We start from the raw sequence: 26,472 nt of genomic DNA, 5'->3' as shown, positions 1-26,472 counted from the left end.
AGCCAATCAATCCCCTTCACTTCAGATGCATGTGCTACAAACGGGTCTGTGGGCTGACACAAATGTTTGTGGATTCTTGGGCGTTGGCTGTAGATTGTAGTAAACTATGAGAAGCAGAATCAAAAAATGTATGTTTCCGTAAATGGTTGGAAAATCACAGAGAAACAACCATGGATCTAGCTACATCAACACATTATGATTAAGGAAGAGATAGTATATGACCATACCATTCATATAACTATGTAAGGGATTCTTCCTCTATTCCACGTAACTTCTTACGTGAACATGCCAGACCCTTCACGGACATGCCGGGCAGGTTTCGAGATTTTATTCAATACCACGCAGCCAGATAGTCACTGCTTGTTACAGGGGGACAGTTAATTCAAGGCTTGAACCCATGACGGGCAAGTTGTTAAGTCGTATAAGTTGTACTGTCGACTGTACCACGGGACCTCCCCTGTTCCCCTGTATTGATTCACATGAATCAATAAACACAACAAACCTTTGCAAAAAAAATCACTTTAAGAAACTGATTCCCCTGGATTTGATACATTCAATTACAAATGATTAGAAATAATCATATTTCTAGTAAGCACATATATCAAACCGGCACAACAACACACATTGCAACGCTAAGAAGAAACGTATAGAAGATTTACATACATGTTCCTGCCTAACTGTAGAATTTTGAATGATTTGCAAAGATTAATATTTTCCATCCATTTTCCCTTATCAAAACCCTTTACTTCAACACAGCACATACTTTATAAATCCTATTTTCCCTTTATCAATCTACCAAAACCCATTACATGAAAATATGTACGATATCCGTAAGCTTATCTGATCGAAAAGAGCAGTTTCAAAATAAAACCCACCACCATCATCTCGACTACAGCGAACTAAGAGGCGAGAGATTGTCGATATCATAACGTTGAACGTACTGGAACCGCGACTGAAAAAGATGAAATGAGAGATATAACCCATTCCATCTCCAGCTTCTCCCATCCAGCAGCTGTCGGTAAAAAGCACCTTCCTCTTCCTCATGGGGTACAGACACCAGAAAACGAGGTCGAGCTACGAAACAAAGACACATCACATGGCTGAGTGTTTCCCTTTTGCCGCGTCAGTGTTAGGTGGCAAACTGTTGTTCATTTTGCACTCAGCATAAGGATAAGCGATTGTAATCGATTCCCTACTCTATCGTGCGAAAAATATACCGAAGAGAGAGAAAAACATCAAATACATAACAATAACTTCGAAGGGTGTTGGTATATAGTAGTTTAGAAAGTTGACAAATTAGTTTTTGTAAGCAATGTAATGTTTCTGCTGTGGCTTTGCTTCGATTTCTAAAGCCAAGGAAGCACTGAAGCCACTACTTACCACAAGCTGCTCGCAAAAGAATATTTGAATGACAAAACGATAGCATAAAGTAGAGGTATAAAGCATTGCCTCATCTATGTACGCTCACGCAAAACAAAAGTTCAGATAAATTCGATCAGTGGACCGTAAGTAGATGATGAAAAATAACAATGTTTGAGTATGGAACGAAACAAAGCAAAAACTCGGGCAGCACAAACAAATCCCCCGTTTAGCGGAGGGAAAATAACGACTAGCTCTGAAAAGGCAGGCAGCAGAATAGAAAAAAACACTCTTTGCTTCTTTTTTTCATTCTACTGGTCGTTTTTACTAACTGCCGTTCGGTACAACGAGAGCAAAAAAAAACCGGAGCTCCTAACCATTTTCGTTCCAGAAAGGAGCAAGTTTAATACATTTCTGCCACTGGCAAATTCATTCATCTTTGTCTGTCGCTCGCATCCTGTCCGCTTTCGCTACCCTTCTTTATTAGTGTCACCAATCAGAAGGTACACTCCTTTCGGAATGACAGCTTAAAGGATGTGCAATAGCTATTCTAGAAAAAAGTGAAAGCAAATAAAGCTTCATAACTATTTCATAGCATGTCAGAAAGTTATCCTTAAATGAAATAAAGATAATGTTCATAACGTTGAGTTCAAAAATACGCCTAAATTTTACATATGCTAGGACATGAAACGTTTATATAATTCCATAAAAAGCATTAAATTCAAATGTAATATAAATACACAATATAGATAAAAAATAATTTTAAATTGTGTAAGAAAAGTTTGCTTAAAAGAGTTGGTGTTATAGCTGTTGTGTTGATTTGATAAGCAATATTAATCTCATTTCAATAAATAAGCATTCCTAGCATCGCTTTAAAAGTGTACCAGCAACGATGTACCATTCCACCAAGTCAACTACTCCAAGGACATTTGGGAGCTTCATTCTAACGAAAGGTCAGTGGACGTTATGGAAGAAAAAGCCGTAACAAATTTACAGCTAGTAATAGATAAATTCTGTTCCACCATCTACGGAATGTTAGCAAGAAGCACAAAACAAGACCAAACCAAGCTAGGCACAAAAACACATTAAATTACCATCGAGACCAAATTTCAGCCAAACCAGCAAATGGAAACTGATAGCCGTGATTTATGGCGTGAGCTCTTTTACTACACTGAAATAACAAGACTAAGGAAAAGATCTTTCAACACTCCCGACCATACACCACGAAAAGCTTTTAGAATGAAAGCAGCGAATGAAGCACAAATATTCCACAGCAGCTCGTTCAAAGCAGATTCCAACAAAAACCCCACTTCAATTTAGTTCACATAAAAACAACTTCTGCAAGGCAAGAACAACTTTGTTCGTACACAACACCACCGCACCAAGGCACAATCGCAATGAAAAGGTAAATAAATGGCAACACGATGCGTACTCTAGCTCCAGCTGAAAATCAATTTCAAATTATGACTCGCGATAGAAATAGAGTTCATCCGAGACGATAAAGAATCGAACCATTTCCATCATATAATTCTACTACAGCTTGCTCATCACATTTCAATCAATTCAATTAGACCTAGTTTCTTTGGAACGGGTGAAAGAATTGTTTGTAGCAAAATAATGATCATAAAATTCGTGTTTGCATTAGTTGTATCAAGCAAAATCTAGTTAGAACATCTCTATCAAGCATAGAGATTGGATAAAAAATGCATATTCACTAATATTGCTGAATATCACACTAGCAGTGGATGATAAACACTGTCTTATTCTATTTTATCACTCTTTTGTACAATACAATACGTATGTAAATTGGGAAAAACTAAGTACTCTATTTATGCTTAGAACTTTGTTGCAATTATTAAATAGTAAATTTAATCTTATAATGAACTGTACAGTTCTTTACCAAATAAAATTAGGAAAATAATAATACAAAAATGTCAATAATTATAGTTAAATGCTAAATATAAAATGTATTGTTAATTGCGATTCATGTGTGTTTTCTAGATGATATATTCATTTTCGAAACATATCCATTAATCGCCGTCAAACTTCGCAACATAAAAGCTACAGGTTTTTAAAACATTTTTAACCTCTGCTTCAACTACCTGAAAGACCGAGCTCAGTCATTGAAGGTAATTATATTAAATGTTTCCTTGGAGCTAAATGTGTTGCAATAAGCCTTGGAAATGTGACAAGGTGATCTCGATTCTCAAACCATAAATGATCAGACATCCCCTTCCAGCTACCATTCGATCAACCTGCTGCTAAGCACTTTTGGCAAACTGCTCGAAATGTATATTGGTGTGCTCAGTGCTGCAAAATGTCATGGGTATCACGAGATTTTCACAAAAAAAAAAAAAAAAAACAATGAACATATCCGTGGTAGCTTGACGCTCATTGCTGATAGTCAATAAAAGTGCGTCATGACATGCTGAACACGACATGTGAATTCTTGAGTCCAACGCGATACTCTGACTGACAAGCTTAGCTTAATGCCGGCGCAAGCATAATCATGATTTTTTTCTGGCTGTGAACAGTGCTGCCAAATGCCACTATTTCAGTCATCAACTGAAACGAAGCTCAAATCAGATCACGTACACAACTGAGATGATCAGTGACTATACTCAAACAGTTGGAGAATCAATCACACCCTTGGTGACATTTAGTTTTGGCACCCAACTTTTGGTCACTCACTTGGTCACGACATTGTTGTCGGCGATAATCGCGACATTCTTGGAATATACTTGGCGCGTGGGCTCTAGCATCAAAATGAGCATGTTTTCTCCCTCTATCTGTTTTGATTATCTATCGGGACAAACAGAGCGAGAAAACATGCTCAGATTTGTTTCTTGGAACCACTCGCACGCATCACATATCTCCCATGACCATCGCGAAGATCACCGACTGAAAGTGTCGCGCCCAAGCGACTGACCAAGAGTTGGTTGCACACAATGCCACCAAGCATGTAATGGTCGCACCAACTGTTTGAGGCTCGCCTCTGATCATTACAGTAGAGCTCGTGACGCTGAGATGATTTTGTTTCAGCCGGAATTTGTCATGACTATGTCAATGACATTTTGCAAACTGATCACAACAACAAAAAATCGTGACATAGTGACTGACCAAGCGATGGTCGCAAACATGTCATGCGCATGTATTAGTCACACCAACCGTTCTGAGTATCACCTCTGATTATCACAATTGAGTACGTGAAGTTGATATGGATTTTGTTTCAGTCAAATTTTTTTATGACATTGACAGTGACATTTGCAGCACTGGGTGTGCTACATGACATGTTTACGTCACGTATAATAGTATGCCAGTGGGCTACATGCTTTAAAGATTTGACAGCTGAATCAATCACGTTCACGGAAGCTATAGTAAGAACAGTGAAACAACTTAGTTCAAATAACTGTTCGTAGGGCCTGCTCCTAACGTCTGATTAACGTCCATTACGAATTCGATCACAGGTTTTTTTCACTCTCATCTGTAATTGGTCGCAGCAACTCTCAGCAGGACGTATTGCAGTGGAAAGAAAGAGAGAGAGAAAAAGAAAGAGTGAGAGAGAGAGAGAGAGATTACATAATGCAGAAGCGACATATTCAGAAGAGAGCAACCGATCGTACACTATGTTCTCCGCAGAATGTCAGCTCTCAAAATGTTGAAAGAGTGGTACATTTTGTTTTGGCCGGATACGATCCAGCAAATATTTCTGTGATTCTGCTACTTGTATAGAAGGGAGAGTCAACCGAATGAATGCTGAATTCTAGCCGTGTGATCTTTTCTAGAGACCAGAGGATTCTGTAGAAGCTTCAAAAGCAAATGGAAAGTAACACGGCTACTTTTTCTGTGCGTTGGACTGCAAGGTCGATGTCCGGTAGCGGTTATAGTTGCTTTCAGCTTTGTCGCAATACTCTAACCGAGCGCTAAAAGAAATGAAACGATTGGGCGTTCTGGTAACTGGTAGCTCTGGTAACGCCCAAGCAACTTGTTCTAATGCACCCCAGCTTCTATCGATCGAGATTTTGTATGCCAAATTGAGGAGGAGAACATATGTATATTTAAAAAAAAAGAAATTATGGAAATCTTAAAGAGGAAAAAATCCATGCAGTTAGTACCAATATCTTATTCCATGTTTTAACCACTTTTTGTTTTTGTTAGGAACATGTTAGTAACTTACAAGTAATCAAGCTCCCTTGATTTGATGGGCTTGCTATGAGACACTTTGCCTTTAAACTCTTTTCATGTGTCTACCATTATGACCAGAAACAATTTAGTAGCGTTTGAGACACGTGCCAAATACCATTTCCCAGGATCCGCTAATAAAGGTTATCGTGCAAAGACTTTATAATGCCACATCCTATGTTACATTGCCATCTTTAGCATTGGAAACCTTCATGAGTATGTTGGATATATCTCGGGCAAATGCCAATCTTGTAACCATTTTTTAGCTAAATAGTAGGGTAAATTGGCCGGTCTCGTGGCACAGTACGTGGACCCGAATGGACCGTAACCCCATACGTATCGTACCATTCGGTGCAACAATGATTAATTCCAAAAGCACCATTATGGTATGTACAACCAACGACTGCCGAACAAATGAAGATCCATCTTTGCGGAGTAACTTTTAGTTTCCTTTCTCATATTCACTTCAAAGTAATCACTAGACAAACAAAATATCTAACTGAAAACAAGTCGACACTTTACACCCTCATGAAACATATTAAGGTATCGACAGAGATTGAAGCACTTACGATGATTGAATTTTGCGGTTGACAAGCAAGACCATGTTACCAACTACACAGTAACACCGTTCCCCACAAGCAAGTTCCAACATTCATTGCCAACAGCAGCCTAAAACTAATCTTCTTTTGCTTTTTTGTGCTCATATACAATTTTACGCTTAAACTTTCTTGTTTTCAATCTACACGCTACCGACAAGGTATGCAAATACGGTAGAGCTTATCACGCTTCATACTTTCGATGAGCCTCTTTTTGTACCGAAAAAGACGGGTTTAGATAGAAAAAAAATGAAAACTTTTACTAGAGCAGAATGGAGAGGAAAAAAAATCCCGTAAGACCCAAAGCATACCCGTACAACTAAGCCCTCCATAATTGTGCTTCAGGACGGTTCTGGTTGCATAACCGCTTTCCAACGACAACCAAGCGAGAGAAAGAAATTTAAAAAAACCCTTTGAATGTATTAATTTAAATTTATTCACCATTAACAAGCCTTACAAGCATCCCAGCGGAACAGCCACCACTGGTAAATGATTCGTTTCCTACCACTTTTTTCAGCCCTTAAGGCATTTGACCCAAATTAGATTTAATCCCAGAGTCATACAAAAATATTATAAGAGCAATAGATTGGTGTGTACTGAAGGAGACGAAATTGTTAAAAGCAGAGACCGAAATACTTTAGAAAATGAAGTGAATGTAATATATTTTTTGGCTATTGCATAGTTCCAACTGATACTAATTCATCCTAAAGGATGACTTTTTTCCCATTTCCGAACATTGCATCGATGGAGACGCATGGTACTTCATGCAAGGCGCATGGCATAAGTACAGGGTTGCTCTAGTCAGCTCAACATCATAAGCAACGATTTGAAATTAAAAAAAAATTAAAAACAAAATCACTCGAAATAGGTATCACAATAGTAGCTTGAAAAATTTGTAACAACAGTAGCAGAAATGCTCTATAATACCCTAATTTTGCCTTTTTTTCTATAATAACCCACCAATAATTTTGGCTGATGGTGTTCATTGTATCAAACTATCTATATTTTCTAGGAATGCATCTATTTTTCTATTGCATCCTAAGAAGTAATGCATTGACATCGATTGAACTCTTTATTCCTTCTCTGATAAAGTCGGATGAATGCTACACTAGTCCAAATAACTACCATGATTAATTTCAAATCCCAGTCGTCTGGTCTAAATACGCATTCTCCCTTAAATTGAACAGCCCCTTTGTATCCTGTATCCGATGATCCGAAAATATAAATAACTTAAAACCTAAAATGTTAATCTTTCTCCCTCAATTTTTCAACAAAATAATTTGAGCAAAAGTCTAAAAATACATCACTGACCACGTCCATTCACAGCGTTTTACAAACCAGAAACAAACGCAAAAAAACATTTTCAGTGCCTCAAGATGCACTTTAACTATCAAAAGTTGTTGTTTCATCGTAGCGTACCCATTACTAGGCGTGTATAATTTATCAAATGCTCAGCTTTGTTTACATACATTGTTAATTTAACAATTCATTTCTATATAACGTCAAAATGGAAACGGACGGCCTAGTCCGTAAAGTCTAAACGGCCTAGTCCGTAAAGATGGCGTGGAGGCGTCCGCTATTAAGGCCGGGATAACGGACTGGCATACAAGGCGCGAGACCGTAAGCGGTTTCAGATACTCATGAGGCAGGATAAGTAAGTAAATGATAACGTCAAAAGCATTTTTAAATTAAATTATTTATAAATCTGTGTTTAATTGTTTGCAAATCGATGCACACAGTCTCTGAAATCTTTGAGCGTGTGAAAATTATCATCGCTTGTGAAAATGACTATTTCTTTCTTTCTCTTTTTTGTTTCAGGAATGAAAATTCACAATAGCAATACAAAAGCTAACCTAATCTAAGGTGCTACAAATAAGCGTTTGTTTACATCTTTTCTAGCAAACATGAGACTAGCTTAGCGAGTCATTTTGTATAAAGTGTTGCCATGATTTCAACCGCCAATTATCAAACTACATATAACTTGGTGGGTAGTTACGAGAAGCCTCCTATCGACGGTCCCGTAAAACAGCGTACAACAGAAATTGTGTTGCATAAGGTTGTATATTACAGACCTAATTGACAGTTGCGTTCCGCCATTTTGGATGTTGAAATGTATGTACTAACAATCATGTTCTTCTTCTTCTTCTTTAGTTTTACAACCGTTGTCGGCCAAGGCCTGCCTGTATCCATTAGTGAAGTGGGCTTGTCTTTATTGGACTTATTGATTACCCATAGCAGGATAATTGAGGCGATCCCGTGGTATCGTCGTCAAATCGAACGACTTAATAACATGCCCGTCATGGGTTCAAGTCTAGAATGGACCATGCCCCCGTAGCAAGGATTAACTATCTGGCTGCTGTTGTTGTTAAGTTTTACGAGTTCTTTATATTAGATACTACAAACGATATTGATTTTATTCTCATTTTTGATTCGAAAAACTTAACAAAATTGTAATCTATGTATAAGTTATTATATATTCATATAGATTTCATTGATTTAAGAAACAGATTAGCAAATACATATTTTCATTTACTTCATAAACTGTGTGCCTGTTGGGAACAATTAGTTGGCTGAAAGTAACATAGCGTAAAATATTGCAACAAATCCTTTGAGTTTAATGATTTAAGAATGTGTAGAAAAGCCAATAACAGACCTTAATGGCATGCCCATTTTACCCCACGTTGCCATAAGAATAGGTATCAGTATTTTTGCGTAATTGATTTCCATTACAATAAATTGAAACACACTATAAGTTTCACAAACATAACCTCAACATAGCCTTTCATTTCATTCGTATCATATGGCAACAAATAAATACTAAGACCGTGTGAGACATTTGTATGAATCCAGATGATGGATCTAGACGTCCCTTAAAATGATCGATTAACGTTAGGATATCGTAACAAGCGCGTATATGTATAGAGAGCTTTGTAGTGGTTAGCATAGAAAATACAACACAAGAAAAAAAGTGAAAATAAACTATTGAACGAATAGCATTGCTGTAGCTTAAGTATATTTAACACGTACTGACCTTTTACGCGTCTCTTCTCGCTTGCGCATCAGCTTCGCAACCGGAGATGTGGATGTCACGGTGGATGTTTCACTGGATTAATAGTTAAGTCCTTTCCCACGAATGTGTAACACAAAACTGAGGTTTAGGGGGGCGGGGGGCGTACCAGCAATCCTCACTTAAATGGGGGGCACATTCACCTAAGATAACCGAGTGCACACACACACCGTCGTCAAGGTACAGAGCCGGAAAAGGTCCGCCAGGGGAACAAAATTAGAGTACAAGCTCAATCGAATCACAATTTAAATTCCTTCACTAACTTTACCACGCCCGAACACGCAAAGCTAGAGAGAGAGAGGGAGAGAGAGAGAGAGAATGATAGAGGGAGAGAAGGTAGGGAGAGAGAATGATAGAGGGAGAGAAGGTAGGGAAAGCAAAGAATGATCGAGATGCGTTAAAATGTGAAAATAGAGGCAAATAAAATTACAAATCAATTTATATTTTATGGCACACGAGTTTTATTATAGTCACGAATGGGCAGGACCCACCCAAAAATGTCTTCACACGGACACCGTTGGATATTCTCACAAAAGTGACACACACTCACACGTCGAGGAGACTAACCAATGAAAAGTATACCTCACAGACCACGGAACAACGGCAAAGGACAACGCCTGCCGATTACTTCAACCTTATCAGTTAGCACACTGTTCCTTTGTGCCTTTTTCCTTTTCCTACACTTGTCTTATACTTTTATCACCTAGAGATGAAAAACAATTCAGCACATTTTCACCTCACACACACACACGCAGAAGCTCACGCACGCACACAGGGACCACGCTGATCTGGGCCGGCAAAAGTTAAAGGCGAGGTCACACGCGAAGGATTAAACGAACAAGAGAGGAGAGGAAAAAACAAGCACACTAACCGTGTGTGACCTAAAAAATCAGACATGTTTCAGACACATTTAGACACACATACTCGAGTACACCCACACAGACACAGACTTGGCAACAAAGAGGAAGATAACAAGTAGAATTGAAGTATCCTGCAACTCCCGGCACTAGCACCACTTTTACGCACCCCAAAACGCACACAGAACAGGGCACAGGAAGGGTCTGTTTTTCGCGATAGGTAGTGGGATGGGGGTGAGGGAGGGGAGGAGGTAGAGAGTGGGGACAGTAGATGAACGCAGGCAGTAAAATCTACCTCCGCACTAAGAAGCTTGCAGATAAGTCATAACAAATCGCTGCGTCAGGAAGCCCAGCCCCTCAGCGGGATCACTGCCACACACACACACATACACACACAGTGGAACGTTTTCTGCGGGTGTTGGGATGAGGATATACAGGACCACCCACCAACTACATTTTTTCACTTTCTTTGCAAAATCCTCAGAAACCAAGCTCACTACGCCCAGTTTTGCCCAGCTGGGGCAGCGCACTGTCGGGATGCTGCTGCACCTTTTTGAATGGAACATATAAAAAAAGAAAGCGGAAAATTCGTTGCACCTTTTTTGCACCACGGGTGGGGCCTGCTGCTTGCTGTTTTTGGATGTTTATGAATGTGGTTTCGTTCCACAATTTTGTTTTTTATTTGCTTTCCGCGATGAAACGACAGCAAAAGAGGTTGACAGTGGCAACGATGATGATGGCGGCAGCGGTGGCGGCGGCGGTGGCGACGATACACACAGAGACAGAGAGATAAAAACGGACACAACTTGATTCGATTGAGTGCGGCAACTAAATGACGACGGGCTCGTTCGAAACAGGTCGCGAAAACGTGTCCGCTAAGTGAGAGATGGTGGAAAAGGCGGAAAAAGAAGAAGCTGGGTCCCTTTTTTCCCCACCGTGCCGAGGCACAATAAACTAAGAGAGTGGCGGCGTGAGTGTGTGTGTGTGTGTGTGTGTGTGCGACTGAACTCGTATGGTTTTTGGGAAAGATGGGATCTGTTATCACATCTTGAGCGATGAGTGGGACAGAGAGCCTCAAACAACCTTAAAAGCATAACGCATTGATTGAAAGAAAATCACACTAGAGCGTAGCAGTGGTAAGCTGAGAGAGGTTGTTGTGTATGTGTGTGTGCGTGGAACTCTTCCAGGATCGCAGCATCCTTTGTGAGCGCCAGACACGAGGACGTTTCAATGAGTGACACACGCATACACATTCACGCACACACGGTGGGGAAAGCATGTCGCGCCCAACTCACATTCCGATGCATTCGTTTGCGTGTTCCGCAAAAGGAATGCTTTTTCAGGGTTTGTTTAATTAGGACTGCATGAACCATTTTTATTGTTATTAATTACACTTTTAACGAAATATTATTAGTACATACGATTTAGGTTTTTGTAGCGTTTTTTAACGCGATAAGCGGGTGTGTTCTGTTGAGAATTCTTGTTATCACGCAAGAGCATGCGCGCCAAGTACTCTAGCACCAATTGGTGGAATACTATACGAGTGAGTACGAGAGCCGGATTCTGAATCGGTATCGCTTTTTTATGTCCTTTTTTATTTTTTTTCTATCCACCTTCACACCGAGACCGAGACCACGATCCTGGCTAGCCTGGGATGATTCTGTCGGCGACTCCCAACACCCGTGTCGTGGGTGCGTTCGGTGCATTCATCCCACACACACACACACACCGTCAATGCCGTGTTCCCGGGAGCTAATGGGAGCGCGTGCGGTCACTTGACCGACATTTCCCCCTCGGCCCTCCCTGAAACCGGACACGGACCGGAGAGAAGCGCATGGCTGGCTGAGGGCTGGAGGATGCATTTTTCTGGGAAAACACGCATCCCATCCATCCACGCCCGAGTAAAAAAGCAGAACAAGAAACACAAACTGGCAGCAAAGGGATGTTAGGTTCAGTGTCGGTTAGCCACTTCCAGGGACCGAGCGTTAAGTACTCGGCTCGGCAGCTCAACAACTTCACCGTCCGTCAGCGGTTCGGTTCTCGAGCGCAGTCAATGGAGCATACGACGATGGTGAGATGAAGTGTTTCGCGGTACCTGCGAAAGGGAGTTCTCCCTCACCCCTCTTTGACAGCTGTACGGGAAAACGGTTGGCAAATCAAAGACAAATGCAGGTCAACGCGGGTCATTGCACACGGAAAACGAAACAATGGAAAGCATGTAGGTAGAAATTTAAGATATGTTTATAGTACATTCTAAATTATTGTGGAGGGGAAACAGAAACACCGCTAAAATTTAGATTTATACAGCACATATTTCAATACTGATATCCTCTACAGTCTTTCCCCGAGTTACGGGACACTAGAGATACGCGATTTTGTTAGTTTTGACATTTTTTACGTCAAAATAATACAATTTCCTCCCACATTTGCAAATTCAAAATACAGGTGTCCCCCGAGATGCATTGTTTATGTATTTGGGACCGAAAAAATGTCCCAAAGCAAGGTGTGAGTCAAAATAGTCGTATGTCGTATATCTGTGAATATAAAATTTATAAAAGAAATTGCAAAATCAGAATCAATGATTTCGTGTATTTAATTTAAAATAATGTTCGATAATGTATTAATTTTACTCCAAAAGCCGTTTACACGATATAGATATTCATGATCGGATAGTTGTGGAATCTTTGGAAATGTGTGTTTAACGGTTATTAGCACAGAAATTCAAATAAATACTTCAATTTCTTCTCAATGACAACTTTTAACTGAGAAAATCAAAATCATCTGCCAATCACCGTAACTCGGGGGACGCGTGTAAGTTGCAGTTTTGTAAAAAAAAAACATAAAATCCACAGAATTAACAAAAATTTCCACACGAATTGTATGAAATAACTAATAATGAACATCAAATTACAAAATTTTATCATAAAAAATGTTTTATCATCAATATTTTGGCTGAAACGTGATTTTCGACCTACGCGAATGTCCCTGGATCGCATTATTCGCTTAGCTCGGGAAAAAATTTTATTGAATAGTATCTAATGTTTCATTTTCTTTAGCGTCTAGGTTGTGAAATTCCAGTTTAATTCACGGAGCGAAATAAAAAAACACCACCAAGTTTCGGAAGTTTTTGAATTACCTTACCGATGAAGCGACTATTGACAGTCTTTTGTTTATTTAAGAATATTATAATAACCTGTTTTACAACGTTCAAGCACATTATTTTTATATTTTCATAAACCTTTTTCAAGAATAGGCTGGAATATTCTTGAAAAAGGTGTGAAATTAAAAAAAAACACGATCCTTCTGGTACATTTATGATGCACTTTCAAGCGTAAAAATTGACAACAAAATTTATTTAAAACCATAATAAACATTTTAGGAATGATAATACTTATCATCGATTTCAATTAGTTTAACAAATCGCTGCTCCATGGACCAATTATTCACATCAAGTTCTACTTGATGATCTCCTCCAAGTTTACATACATAAGGTATTTTAGAATCCAAAATATGTAAACAATTCAATAAATTAAAACCTTATTCGGTCCAACTGTTACTCATACCAACAAAATTCTCATGAAAATGTGCCCCTATACAAACCGCCAAAAAGCGTCATGCCCTAAATGCGTGAAGCCAAAATCGATAACATTCGATGATATACGATGAGAAGTCCATACACAGCCAATTTTCTCATCCTGTTTCAGTAAAGTTTTTCAGTAAATATTAATTTAATTATGCATTCCAATACACTGAATTTGACTGAAAATCAACAAAATCAGTAAACAATTTGTCGATTCATTGGTTATCTGTAAAATGAATTACTGAAAATGCTGCAATTCACTCTGTCAATTCAAAACAAAACATAAAGCGATGTCCACGTGCTCGTGGTGTGCAAAAATTTGATTTGGTAGGCACTTTACTTTTAGGTTTACTGAACTTTAAGCTTTAAAAAAACGCAATACAATTTTACTGAACTACCGTAAAACAAAGTTTGTTGTGTACAAAAAAATCTTTTTCATGGCGATGATATTGCACAAGGGTTTTTTTTATTTCAATTTTTCTAACAACGATAGTTCCGAACAGGGCTAGCTAAAGCATTCCAACAATGAAGAAATAAAACAATTCGAATCCATAACAAATCATCACATAAGTACTGTTGGCTGTACAACATTTTTCAAATCAAGAAAAACTTTTATACTATCACTACTACTACCACTACTCATGGCGATGAAATTTGGCATTTTATCGAATGTCATCGCACCATACAGGATACATACATGCATGTTGGCGTGAATTGTATCAGTCATGCTGATTTTTCACGCTTCATGAAGCAGTATTGTCACAGTATGTCCCAACGTACGAAAAGATAACATGAAAGAAAATTTAATGATTCAATACCTCAACTAATAGCAACATTATATTAGAATAAACTACGTTGAATATATGTTTTTTTTATCTTTCCCAGTTGTGCAAATTGGATTCATCTTATAAAATAATATTTATGAAATGTAACTTTAAAGCAAATAATTGAGGAAAGTAGTTTCTTTCGAAACGTGAATAAAACACCCAATAATTAAAACATCGCGCAAGCAGTGAACAATATTCAGATAGATACCATTATAACAGTTAGACTTCATATGTTTACTTATAATTGAACAATGTTGAAAAGTAGCATAATATTGTTTATTTGGGCTCGAAAACGGTGTATGTGGAATATCAATCCAAATGTGCAGTCTTAAAGAAACAATCATGTATTCCAAATTGGATACAACACTTTGTCACAATAAAGTACCCAGCCACTCTCATCATTCTGGGCGAATTTTAAGAGGAATAATATTTGATTCAATTATACCACATGGTAAATGACACAACAAGTGATTGTATGTCCCAATAAAACAAAGCAAAACTTAAAAAATTTGCATACCATGGAAAGGAAAATGCATACAATGTTAACTGTTCCGAACGGATTGGAACAACTATTTTAATTTGTTCAAAATGTGTTTATAAGTTTACACAGCGTAGTACGAATAACCCATTGAAGGCAAATATCCAGGATGAGAAGGTTGAAATCTCTTACCTATCGCTTGGTTGAATGATACCTATTTTTAACATAATACCAATTGTTCAAAAAAGCCGGAATCATCTTAAAATAGCCAAAAAACCTAAGAAATTATACAATCATAATTATATTTCAGCAAAACTGCTTCTTCTTGTGAAGACAAATTCAGCTACTTGTTGTGAAGGAAAACAATCGCTTCCCATTCTGACCAGCTAGGAAAAGCTTTTTTTTTTCAAATAGAGTCACGACAAAAGGCAAAATAGATTAACTACCATCAATCGGAACTGGTAAACTCAGATATAACTTAAACAATTACAACTGATGTAAAGAAATGTGAGTAACCAATTTTTTTACTTCAAGGATTTTTTTTACAATTTTTGAATGAATTCCAATGATAATGAGCGTTCATCAGTGTTGTCACCTTTTTACCCATTATTTATGTTTTGGGTTTTGACCGGATTTTTACTTTTTTCCTTTTTACGCTGGTAAATATTGGGTATTTTCGTTTGAAGGGAATTTATAATGTATTTTTATCATTTCTATCAAAAATCAACCTCGAAAGTTCTTTCTACTTTCTCGTATCCTTATACGCAATTTAGGCATATACAAAGTCTCTTGGTCTAAATATCTAATAAATAAATAAAATATTTATTTATAACGAAACTACGATTCAGTACCTTGATTTTCTCGTTGACGATGTCGTACAACCAGATCTAGGTTTGTAAACGATTCGTTCAATGTTTTCAAAAGAACGATATAAATATTTCATTAAATTTCAACATCTTCAATCATCAAGAGCAAATACTGTTCCTCAAATTGTTAACCCTTTTCACTTTTTATGGATTATATGGAAGCATGTCTTATCAATAAGCTCAAACGCGATTAATCAAAGTGTTTTATCCAAATTGGTTCTAATGGAAGGTAGACAACTAGAATCTGATAAAAATTGACTTGAACTAGTTTATACGTAACATGGCTTCAAAAATATGAATGGACAACTGTGGAAAGTGATTTAAGTGGTCTTTCATAATTTTTTCATAAGTAGTCTTTCTTGCAACATGAAAATGATTCTCGGCACGGTGTATTGATGAATATTAAACATATGATTTATACATATTTTCTAACGCTATTCACGAAATACAAAGTCATACAAAGTTCTAAGATTTTTTTTCCCCGAAATTGAAAATATCCGATTCGGTACATCCCAAGCGTTCGCATGCTGATAAAAATGAAAGAACTGCATGCATACTGTTTTTTACAACAGCTATGCAGGATTGATGATCTCTTTAAATGATCTATCTCTATTTCATTCGCATTGCTTCCATTTCTTAAACACTATTTTAATTTTTGTTTAGGAAACAAAAAATATGTTTGGCATGCGATAACATTATATGATTCCTTAAAAAAAAAACTTAATACTTCATAAATGCAAAACCGAATCCTATCCAGCCCCCGAAAGCCAGTATAGGCCGGCCCAACCGCGTAGATCAGCGGCCGGAAAACTTTTTAGGTAAAGAGCCAAATTGTGTAAATGATCAAGAGCCGCGGGCCATTTAATTTAGCACTCAAATTATTACATTTCAAAACGATTTCAAACCAAATAATTGGATAATGATATCAAGCAATACGATTGGAAACAATACATGGAAATGCATGACTCTGTAAGTAAAATGTGGTTGCACGTGGAAATGCGTGGCTATATCGTTACTTCTCGTTATGGTTTCAAATCTCGTACGAACAGGCAACTTTCTATTAAATGGGGATGATTATTCTACTTTAACCAACAAATCAACGCTAAATAACAAAACAAAATACAGTAGTGCGCCGTTTATTCGGGCTTATCGTGACTCGACCTCGCCCAGATACTCATATAACACGAATAATGAGTCAGAGTATATATTTATGACAAATTCCTGTTTTTTTTTTTAAATTTTTATTACGTTTTCGTAAAACATAGCCAATTTTCATTAACCTCGTTATTTTCCAATCGGAATATTTGAAATGAGCCATGAAATATAGTGTTTTTTGTTCTGACAACGTGCTCTGATAACCTTTTTTTTCAAATATCCACACACACAATCCAGCACACAATTTCACCTTTGTATTGAACTGTCATTTCTCAACAGCACGGATAAACGGACAGCCGGTATAAAGGTACCCGCATAAGCGTCACTCCACTGTAATCACAACTAGTCAATATTTTAAAGGACACATATTTTTTTATATTATTGTAGCTATTCAAATTTTAAGCTGTCGATTCAAACTAGCCGTTGTGTCCGATGTTCGTGTGCGATTAAATAAACCACATTTGGAATACGTACGAAAGAAAATACTTTAAAATACTGTTAAAGCACTTATTTAAACGCTGTGTATCGTTTAATAACAGTTTCTTAAACGCGCTTTTGTACATTTATTTTGCAAAGATCATTTATTTTTTAAATCATTGATCGAATTTAATGCCCGCACCCACACACACTCACTCACATCAATATATACATGTACAATTTCTTACGCACCAAACCAACACTACCAATGGAACGCGGGCGATGGGGAAAAACTTCACTGTCAACAACCAAGTGCTGTACGGATTGGCAAACGGCGGCAGTATGGAATATTATTCCATTTCAAAGATTGATATTTCTGCATACGTACCTCAATCATAGACAAAGCGCACAAACAGGGAATTAGAACGGTAACAAAACATCAACCAAACCAAACCGAGCTGGAAGCAAGTCGATGAACAACATGCACCTTTCTAACCTCTTTCGTATTTTATTCCACTTTGTTTTGACAGCTATCTGTTGCCCGTAGAACAAAACATTGCTATGTTTGCCCCGTCCTGTCGCTGATACTGTCGGTGACTGTTGTAAGGTTCTCTTTTGAAATTTGCTTGAAAAGGCGGTTTACGCATAATTTTAATTCGCAACAATGTACAATTTAAAACTAACACAGCCATTAATTTAAAATGGTTGCAACAATGTTATAATTGAAACTTTTAATTTATATAAACCTGCTGAAAATGAATTATTTATTATCAACTTAATTCATCGTCAAAATTAATCGAAACGTTCCATAGGCTTGTGTTCATGAAATCGTCGAAACTCTGAGAAACATTATGCATAGTTTTTAGTTTTAGTTTCATTCTTCGATCCTTTAGTCATCATTGTGTGCTATCATCGATAAAAAAAAATGCAATACTTACCGGTATTGATTGCTTTTGCTTCGAAAACGGACGACATTAATGCAATTTGCACAACACGCTTACTTTCAGTTATTGATCATTTTTTTGATTTTTTTATTCTAAAAGTTCTACATAACTTCAATCATTTTTAATTTAATAATAATATTAATAATAATAGCAATGTTAATGGTATATACTAGTACTGTGTATATAGAATTTATTTACAATTCTACTCTGTTACGAATTTGTGTTTCTGTTTCAGTTTTTTTTATACAGTCCTGCGGCCGTTAATCCCAAAGGGCAACCTGCAAGCGCGATTCTATTCCCTTCATTTTTGGTCACATCATCCTTTGTGTGCCTTCTGTCTATCACCATAAATAAACTTCCCACCCCCGTATCGTCCCTTTTCATTAGTTTATCGTTTTTTTGCATTGCATTGCACAGCATTTGCAATAATAATAATAATACTCCAAATGAAACAAAAAATAAGGAGTTTTTTTTACTTATTGTGTAACACCAAGATGTTGCCGCCCACTGTTGAGAGGCTGTTGTGTTCCATTAGTTGTTTGTTTGTCTTGCTTGCTTCTTGTTGAGTTTCCTTATTAATATAGTTTAACTTACTACACGTTTGCTACACGTTTCGTTTCATTGCTGCTAGGTTGTGTGTTTGTGTGTTTATTTTACATAGTAACTCTAAGTCAATTGTTGTTGCTTTATGTGCTGTTCCTTCGTTTGCTTAAAATCGACCTTTACTTCTCTTCAATCTATTCGTTCATGATCCGTACGTGTGTTGCTTTAGTTTCTGCCCAATTGCGTCAGCTGCTTTAAAATGCAGATGTTTTCTCTAATCTCTTCTTTCCGATACATCTGTTAAGTTTTGTTCTTCAATTTCCCCCCCTGCGTTTTATATTTATTTTCTTTCTTCTTTATATCTCGTTGATTCCCTATGATGTCTTATATCTCTATATTTCAATTGTGTCTCCCACAGCGTGATCAACTCTACTCTGTATACAATATATAGCTTTATATATATATCGATGTGTACGTATGTATATATATATATATATAGATGTATAGTATTTATATAATATCTCACAATACACTTCAAGCTTCGGTTTCATTTAACTTTATGTTGCTTGTTGAGTCGACCGGTTCATTTACCGTTAAATCGGACTTTGATTCATACCGGCTGTTATATGTATAGATGCTTGAATTCTGTCACGACCATTTCATCTATAGTTTTGTTGCACGTTCAACGTATCCGTTCCTCAACGTTTAATGCTGTTACATTTGTGGTGTATTAGTTAGTTTTGCACTCGCTTCACACCCTTTTTCTTACGCACCTTTTTAAAAGTAATGCGCATCAAATGTGAAATCATCTTCTAGATCATCTTCCGGCCCTAATTACCATTGCTCTTCGTGATCGGGTTTAAGTGGTTCGTGTGTTGTGGTTTCGTACAATATTATAGTCTTTTAGTTTAGTAATGCTTTCAGTTTGTTGCTCTTTGTGAAGAGTTTGGTGCAAAGTCGCCCGCAGCTTTCCTGTTACCAGTTTGTTTACCGTTCGTCGCTTAAATTATCAATAGTTGTTGCTTTTGCTTTGAGTTGAGTTGCACTTTGTGAATATAGGTGTTTCTTTTGGTTGTTGTTGTGTGGTTTCTCACACTTCTGCCTACCCACAATACATTCTCATTCTATCTCCTCTAGAGGACATCTCTTTACCAATAGTAAGTTACATGAATAGCATGAATTCATGCTGATTCCTTCCACTTTTCTATTACACGAGATTTCTTTTATTGTGACACATACAAAAGCAGGCAAAACTTACAATTGTGTGAATGTTCATTGCAGGGACACGTTATGAATTGCGGGACGATTGATACCACATTGAATCGCAACTAAATTAAGGGTTTAGTGAAACACCAAAGTTAAATGTATGATTTGTGAAATGTGAAAACATTTCACATAGTCATGCACGGGCTAGAACGTGATTGCTAATTTGATGCTTCTTACTACCCGGTTTAGTATACGTTTCCATTAGGTGCAGCAAAAAATCTTTATAAACCCTCTCAATTCAACCATGACCAATTACACTCATTCATCTAGGGTAAGAACCAAAGTAGAGGAGTACTATTGATGTGAAGTCATTTGATTCTCGCTAAAAACGCATGCTCAATTTTGAATGTGATAACATGGTAAAAGAAATAGTTAATCCGCTTCGTCAGAAACACCTTTCAATAACGCTTATTTGGCGTTGTTGCCATGCAATAAAAAGGGTTTTTACATTTAAAAAAGGCAATCTATAATAGGGCTGGTCCGAATGCCAAATGGTAGCTTACTGCATTTGTAACGATCTCTTGTGGCATGAACCAATTGTAGATTCGTTCCCAAACGTGAACTATAATTCCGTGGCAACACTCGTCATTGCAAAGAATAATTAGGTAGGACATCTGAATGTAGGATTATTGAGCTATTTCAAGTTACTTTTGCTATCATCTTTGGAGTTGATTGTATGCCTAATAATAACTATCAACTGTTTAGCTATTGGTTACTGTAGTCGCACAAAAGAATTAAATAAGTTTATTATCCATCCAGGTTCATGCAGACTTTCCTTGACAATGGTAATGGTTCCAGCAACACTTGTAGTGTTGCGAATCAAATGTTACGTTTCGATTGACTTAATCTCCACATGTACGAGAAAACCTTATTCCCTTTGTTCCTGGTCATCAGACACAACCTGCCAAACAATGTAAATGTCGTGAAGAATTGTACAAAAGTGAGAGTGTATTAATTAACGGTAGCAAAGTGTTGTACACTTACAGTTTAAAGAGAAGCATATAAAACATAATTGTATTTGATAATATAATTGTGACGTTTAGACTTGAGAAAAAAGCATTGCTGTTCTTTGCGGCACCACCTGTTGTCACACTCCACATTCCGTGACGTTATTCAACTAGTATTGCTAGCAAACTTTTGTTAACGACTTACCAAACCCAACTTTTTACTCGACTACGTGTGTAGAACAAGGTAGATAACACAAGTGTATGGCGAAACTAGCAGTAGAGTATGGTTTTGACTAAAAATTTTCTAAATTATCTTTCATGCAGACGGATCATTGTCCTTCGCTTTAGAGCTGTTACTATTGCTGCACAGTATTTTCATTTAATAAATTAAACTACTGTTGCATTACTTTTGTGTATCCTTCTTTCGGTTCCTATTCATATTTAAACTCCTTTCTTGTTGTTGCTTCTCCTAAGTTTCGTAACAAACTTCAAGCGCTCTCTTTCTGTGCTTTACTAAAAGTCTTGCCATTTATATGTCTCTTTGATAAGTCTTTCGTGTGTGTGTGTGTGTGTGTGTGTGTGTGATCCTTCTATTACGTGAGCATTAAGCATGTAAATAATTAAAAACTCTATAAACAACATATAAAATAGCCTTATTCATAATGTTCCACCATGTTATGTACCCCTTGACTAAATGTAGCTGTTTGTGTGGATACTTCTTTTTACCGTGTATATAAAAGAAAATTATGCGTTTTCCTTGCCTCCGCGCAGCCTTGGCCCATGCTACAATTACATGTTTTACAATTGCTAGGAACGGGATCATCGATGGTTCAATAGTAGTGTCTTTGATTATTCCTTAAGAAGGATAGGAAATGGTTGCTGATATCGATGAGAGTAAACTGTTCCCAACACTGTTCGCGTCTGGCTTTGCCCGACCAAAACAATGCATCTCTTACTAAAAACGATTAACGATTCAAACGCCTCAGACAAATTTAAGCACGAAATACGCGGCCTTAAGAGACAAAAACTGCTTCTCTTATCAGTCCACTATGAAGCACAATCTAATTCAGCGCCATTTAGCTGATGGTTTTATGAAAAATTGTGGTAAGATCCTGCAATTGGCCTATCGCAGTAAAACGACTAAAGTTTGTAAAAAAAATAATGGCAGACACCTTTTCAAAACAATAATCCACAACAAAATAAAACTATTTACCTTTTATCATCTCTTAGCTTGATAATTTTACACAGTGTTGCAGTTGCTCTCAATAACTTAATTCATCATTCTGCGTATGTTTAACGACAAAGCAAACAAACATATAAATTATTCTATTATACCGCCCTCTCTTTCTCCCTCTCTAGTGTGGTCCATGTATAACAAATACGATTACTTAGTTGCCTCTACGGCTGTGAAAATAACAAAAGCGTACAGTTGAGCCATTTTGGTTCACCAAAGATCACGAAGCTGTTGTTGCTGCTGCTGCTGCTGTTGTTGATTGTTTTCGTATGCTGATTTTGCCATTCCCACCAGCATTCGGCTGGATTCTTGTGTTCGGCCAACTTATGTTCTCATTTTAACCATTTGATTGGTACATTGCAATCGTTTACATGACTGAAGAAACGCTCCATGGTATGACATGTAGCTGAATTTACGTTCGTAATGTCACTTTGAGCATCATGTAACGCAACAAACACCATTGACAACATAGCTCTGGAAATTGTGGAAGTTGTGATTTGCGCCATATGGATTGCTTTTGGATACTATGTAGTTCACGTGGTAATACACAGAACGGTACTGGTCCAATATATCTGTCATCTTATATTGACAGAAAGCGATGCTGTGGACAGACTTAAGAGTGTGAAAAGATATTTGTTCAAGCAGAGGCTTTTGCATCCGTCTCGTACGGCCGTCCATATTCTTCAGCCTTTCCGTCTGCTCGTCGTTGGTCATTATTGTCATAATAAGAAAGTTCTCTAACTGGCTAGAACGGTTCTAGCTGCTTCTGCACCGGTTCTACCAGCATGACCCAATGTTACATGCGCCGAAGCTTCTGAATCCCAGCTTGTACATACTTTACGACATTATACAGGGAACTGTGCAGCGTCATGGGCCCGTTTTCGTGATCTAGTTCGATGAAAAATTCTAAAACAAAAGGATCATTAGCAAACGCAACATCTCTGCAGCCTCTTCCCATCAGCCCCACTTACCGACATGGTTCCCGCGTGACACTAAGCTATCCGCTTGCTCCCAAAGATCGAGACAAGTGGAAAGATGAGTAAACAACGTAGTTTGCTTTTGATACGCTGCATGGACCTAAAATAATTCAAATGCAGTGAAAAATACCGTCACTGCCATGCTGTATATTTATTGCTGCCATTCGAACTTACATTTATTGGCATTATAATGCATTGAGCAGGAGAAGAATTCATCGGTGGCATTGATCCAACGTGGTTGTTTTGTCCAGAACTGTAACCAGAGCTCTGCAATAACGAAACAAATTATAAATATTCGTGAATTCAGTTTTTTCTTATTTCTTCTTAGAATTCGGGGCTATTGTATTGTTAACAAATTGTTTTATTTTATATATTTTATTACTTAAATACTAAATTGCAATTATAGATAGACATACCTGCGAACCAACCGACGTGGGCGACAGTGGAGACGGAGTATTACCATTAGCTAGCTCCGCCGGTACTGTGCTGGTTTTGTGATTAAATTCGCCGATTGTCTTGCCCGTTTCTTTCATGTCCATTCGGCGCATCTTGTATAACTTGAGATAGATCAATGATTGACAACGCAAACTAAGAAGAAAAAATCGCACAAGCAGTGTGATCAGTTAAATTCCATTCATCTAATTTGCAGACATTCTCTTACCTGAGAATCGCCACCTTTGTGTGGATGTTACCCTGCATCGTTTGATTTTGCAGTTGACTACGAAATTTAGACGAAATGAACCTAAAGAGGACAAAAAAAAGTGTAAGGTTAGTTGTCGTCCTGCATTTACAATTCTTTCAGGACGTTCATGCGATAGAAACGGTCAGTAAGGACGAACAACGACCCGTCATCCTACATTCTGTCACACTCACTTAATCAAACAAAGCGTATCTTTGTACATCGTAAAGGCAGCTTTCTCGGTAATCGGGTCTCGCTCCATCGTGTCGCCAGTGAGCAGGAAAAACAGCACGGCTTCCAGGTACAGCATTGCTTGTGCTAAATGGTCTCCCTCCCGATCGGCCGCGTGCTTCAACCGCTTTGCTTCCGAGAGAAATCGGCTTTGGTCCCGTATTTCCGGTACTTCCTCGTTGCGTTCGAAGTACGACACATACACCTTTTTGATTTGCACCGGGACCTCTGCTGGTGGTCCAATATCACCGCCTGTTACGGGCGCAATGCCCGAATCAAACCCATTAGCACCGACCGTCAGATGTTGTTGCTGCTGTTGCCCTTGAACATTGGTGCTGCTGTGATGCTGTTGTCCGTTTCTCTCAATTGCTATCGCTGAACGACCTGAACTTGCTCCCGATGAGCTTTCATCTAACCGATCGTGATTGGTTGGTGGTAGTTGGTCAAGTTGATCAGTCTGGAAATGGGGTAACGGACGGAAGAAAAAAAAACATCAATAACAATGATTCCTTCAAATAAGCGTTATGCACAAGACGATCACCTGTAAGTTGGCGGATGTTTTATCCTTTTTCCGGCGCTTCTCCTTGTACGTATTGTTACTCCCCGAGCTGACGGAACGCTTCCGCATTCGTCCACTGCCTCCCGTATCTCCATCTCCTGTTGTACCATTTGTCAACGTAAGTCCCATGGTCGGCTTTCCCAGCTTATTATCCGTCAACAAATCGTCCCTATTGTACTCCTGTTTAATCAACGATTGAGCTGCTGGCGTACTGCTCTCCTGCTTTATCACTCCCCCATAGTTGGAGTATTTTCCACCACCGCTGCCACGGTTGCTGCCGTAAAGTAGGGAAGTTGTCTTGTCCTCCTTCAAACGCTGTTCGTCGTAGCCTAGTTTTTCGGATTTTGTCAACAATTTTTCGTCGTACTTGTCACTTTCGACGCCTTTTGGCCCGGCGTCGGATTGACTGGCAAGATGTTGATGATGGTTAGTGTAGGTGGTTTGAGGATGATGCCGATGGTGCAACGAAGGTGAATTATTTCCGTAAGAAGCATCCAGTCCTGCGCGATAATCTCGCGCCTTCTGGGCGGCACCACTGTGGTCACTGTTGATGGAATTGCTTCTGTGTCGTTCGGAGGATCCAATAGTTCCATTTTCTAGCACTGGCGATGATTCACCCGCCAGTAGTCGATTGGGAACGCTTCCACCATACGACACACGATCATCCAGTAGCCTGGGAGTCGAGGAGGAACTGTGCACTGAGCTGCCACTGCGATCGTGGTGGTCTTGCTGGCCCACCGAACTTCGCCGCCGCTTACCGTGCAGCTGATCGTAAGGGCTTTTGCTCTTCTGTCGCGCGGAAGAGGCACTGCGGTGTGCGTTGTAGTTATCATGTGACCGCAGTCCAGACTGGGGCCGGTTCTGTGGTGGTGGCGGTGGAATTTTTAACAAACGACTTAGATCGATCCGACAAACGAGCGAAACATTGTTGTTGCTTAAGGCACCACTGGTATGTGAATAGAGCATCTTGTCCAGTGTAGGTGAAACGGCCGCCGCTAACCCTGCCGTTCCCTGACTGCTGGGTCGACTCTCTCCTATGGCAGAAGGTGGCCTGGGAGAAGTTTCCACCAGTCCTGGTACGGTGAGGTGCTGATGTGCCGATCGCCGCATCTCGGTGGCTGCTGTTCCAGCTTGATTGTTAGCGTTTGGTGTCGTCGAAGCTCCATTGCTTTTCGCCAGATTCAGCTCATCAACGTGGTCAATGTAAACTTGACCCTTGCCTTTTCCGCCCTTTCCTTTGCCGCCCTTTCCCTTGCCACCACTGGCAGCAGCTGTGTTGATAAACACCCGAGCAAAGAGAGCCGCTTTCTTGTTTTTATTTTGTTTCTGAAGATGGGAAATAAAATGCAGCATCAATAAAAAAAAGTTAATTAATCTGTGATCATAAAGCAAACGTGATTTGAGAGTAAGTACCTTTTCTTTTTTGGTTGGAGTATCGCTATCACTATCGCTGTGAGAATCAGAGCGATCGTCATCATCATCATCGTCGTCGTCATCGTCGTCGTCGACAGTCTTGTTTCCGTTGGAGTTGAGCACACGGGATTCTTCCTCATCGACTGATGTCTGACTGATTGATAGTTTATGTGGTTTCTTGGGAAGGTTTCCACTAGTTGCAACATCTCCTAACCTTCCACCGCTGCCTTGGAAGGGCGATGTTATTAAAGAAGGCCTCCTGGAATGGCAATAAAAAAACAGATATGTTTAAAGA

General features: G+C 38.6%; 2 protein-coding genes across 32 annotated transcripts in view; both read right to left on the bottom strand.

Moving 5' to 3' along the window:
* Positions 1 to 17,934, bottom strand: part of LOC1279370 (ELAV-like protein 3) — a 57,297-nt gene extending 39,363 nt beyond the window's left edge. For 2 of the 6 annotated variants that reach the window (XM_061660187.1, XM_061660192.1), the window contains exons 1-2: positions 10,659 to 10,897; positions 9,169 to 9,491 (exon numbers count right to left, since the gene is read on the bottom strand). The gene's annotated coding sequence lies outside the window, so the exon portion shown is untranslated. Of the gene's footprint in view, positions 1 to 9,168; positions 9,492 to 10,658; positions 10,898 to 17,772 lie in introns of those variants that run through there. The other 4 variants (XM_061660183.1, XM_061660191.1, XM_061660188.1 and 1 more) reach the window with 3 other exon arrangements.
* A 451-nt stretch (positions 17,935 to 18,385) lies between these two features.
* LOC3292098 (AF4/FMR2 family member lilli) overlaps positions 18,386 to 26,472 on the bottom strand; it is a 70,540-nt gene continuing 62,453 nt past the window's right edge. For 24 of the 26 annotated variants that reach the window (XM_061660155.1, XM_061660171.1, XM_061660169.1 and 21 more), the window contains 7 exons: positions 24,747 to 26,436; positions 24,169 to 24,662; positions 23,957 to 24,037; positions 23,712 to 23,883; positions 23,470 to 23,562; positions 23,290 to 23,395; positions 18,386 to 23,224 (listed from right to left, as the gene is read on the bottom strand). In XM_061660155.1, coding sequence (XP_061516139.1) covers positions 23,115 to 23,224; positions 23,290 to 23,395; positions 23,470 to 23,562; positions 23,712 to 23,883; positions 23,957 to 24,037; positions 24,169 to 24,662; positions 24,747 to 26,436 — 2,746 coding nt within the window. In that variant the 3' untranslated portion in view covers positions 18,386 to 23,114. The remainder of the gene's footprint in view (positions 23,225 to 23,289; positions 23,396 to 23,469; positions 23,563 to 23,711; positions 23,884 to 23,956; positions 24,038 to 24,168; positions 24,663 to 24,746; positions 26,437 to 26,472) is intronic. The other 2 variants (XM_061660181.1, XM_061660182.1) reach the window with 1 other exon arrangement.

Source organism: Anopheles gambiae, chromosome 3 (genome assembly GCF_943734735.2).
Source record: "Anopheles gambiae chromosome 3, idAnoGambNW_F1_1, whole genome shotgun sequence".
Classification (NCBI taxonomy): Eukaryota; Metazoa; Arthropoda; class Insecta; order Diptera; family Culicidae; genus Anopheles; species Anopheles gambiae.
This window is presented reverse-complemented; position numbering and strand designations above follow the sequence as displayed.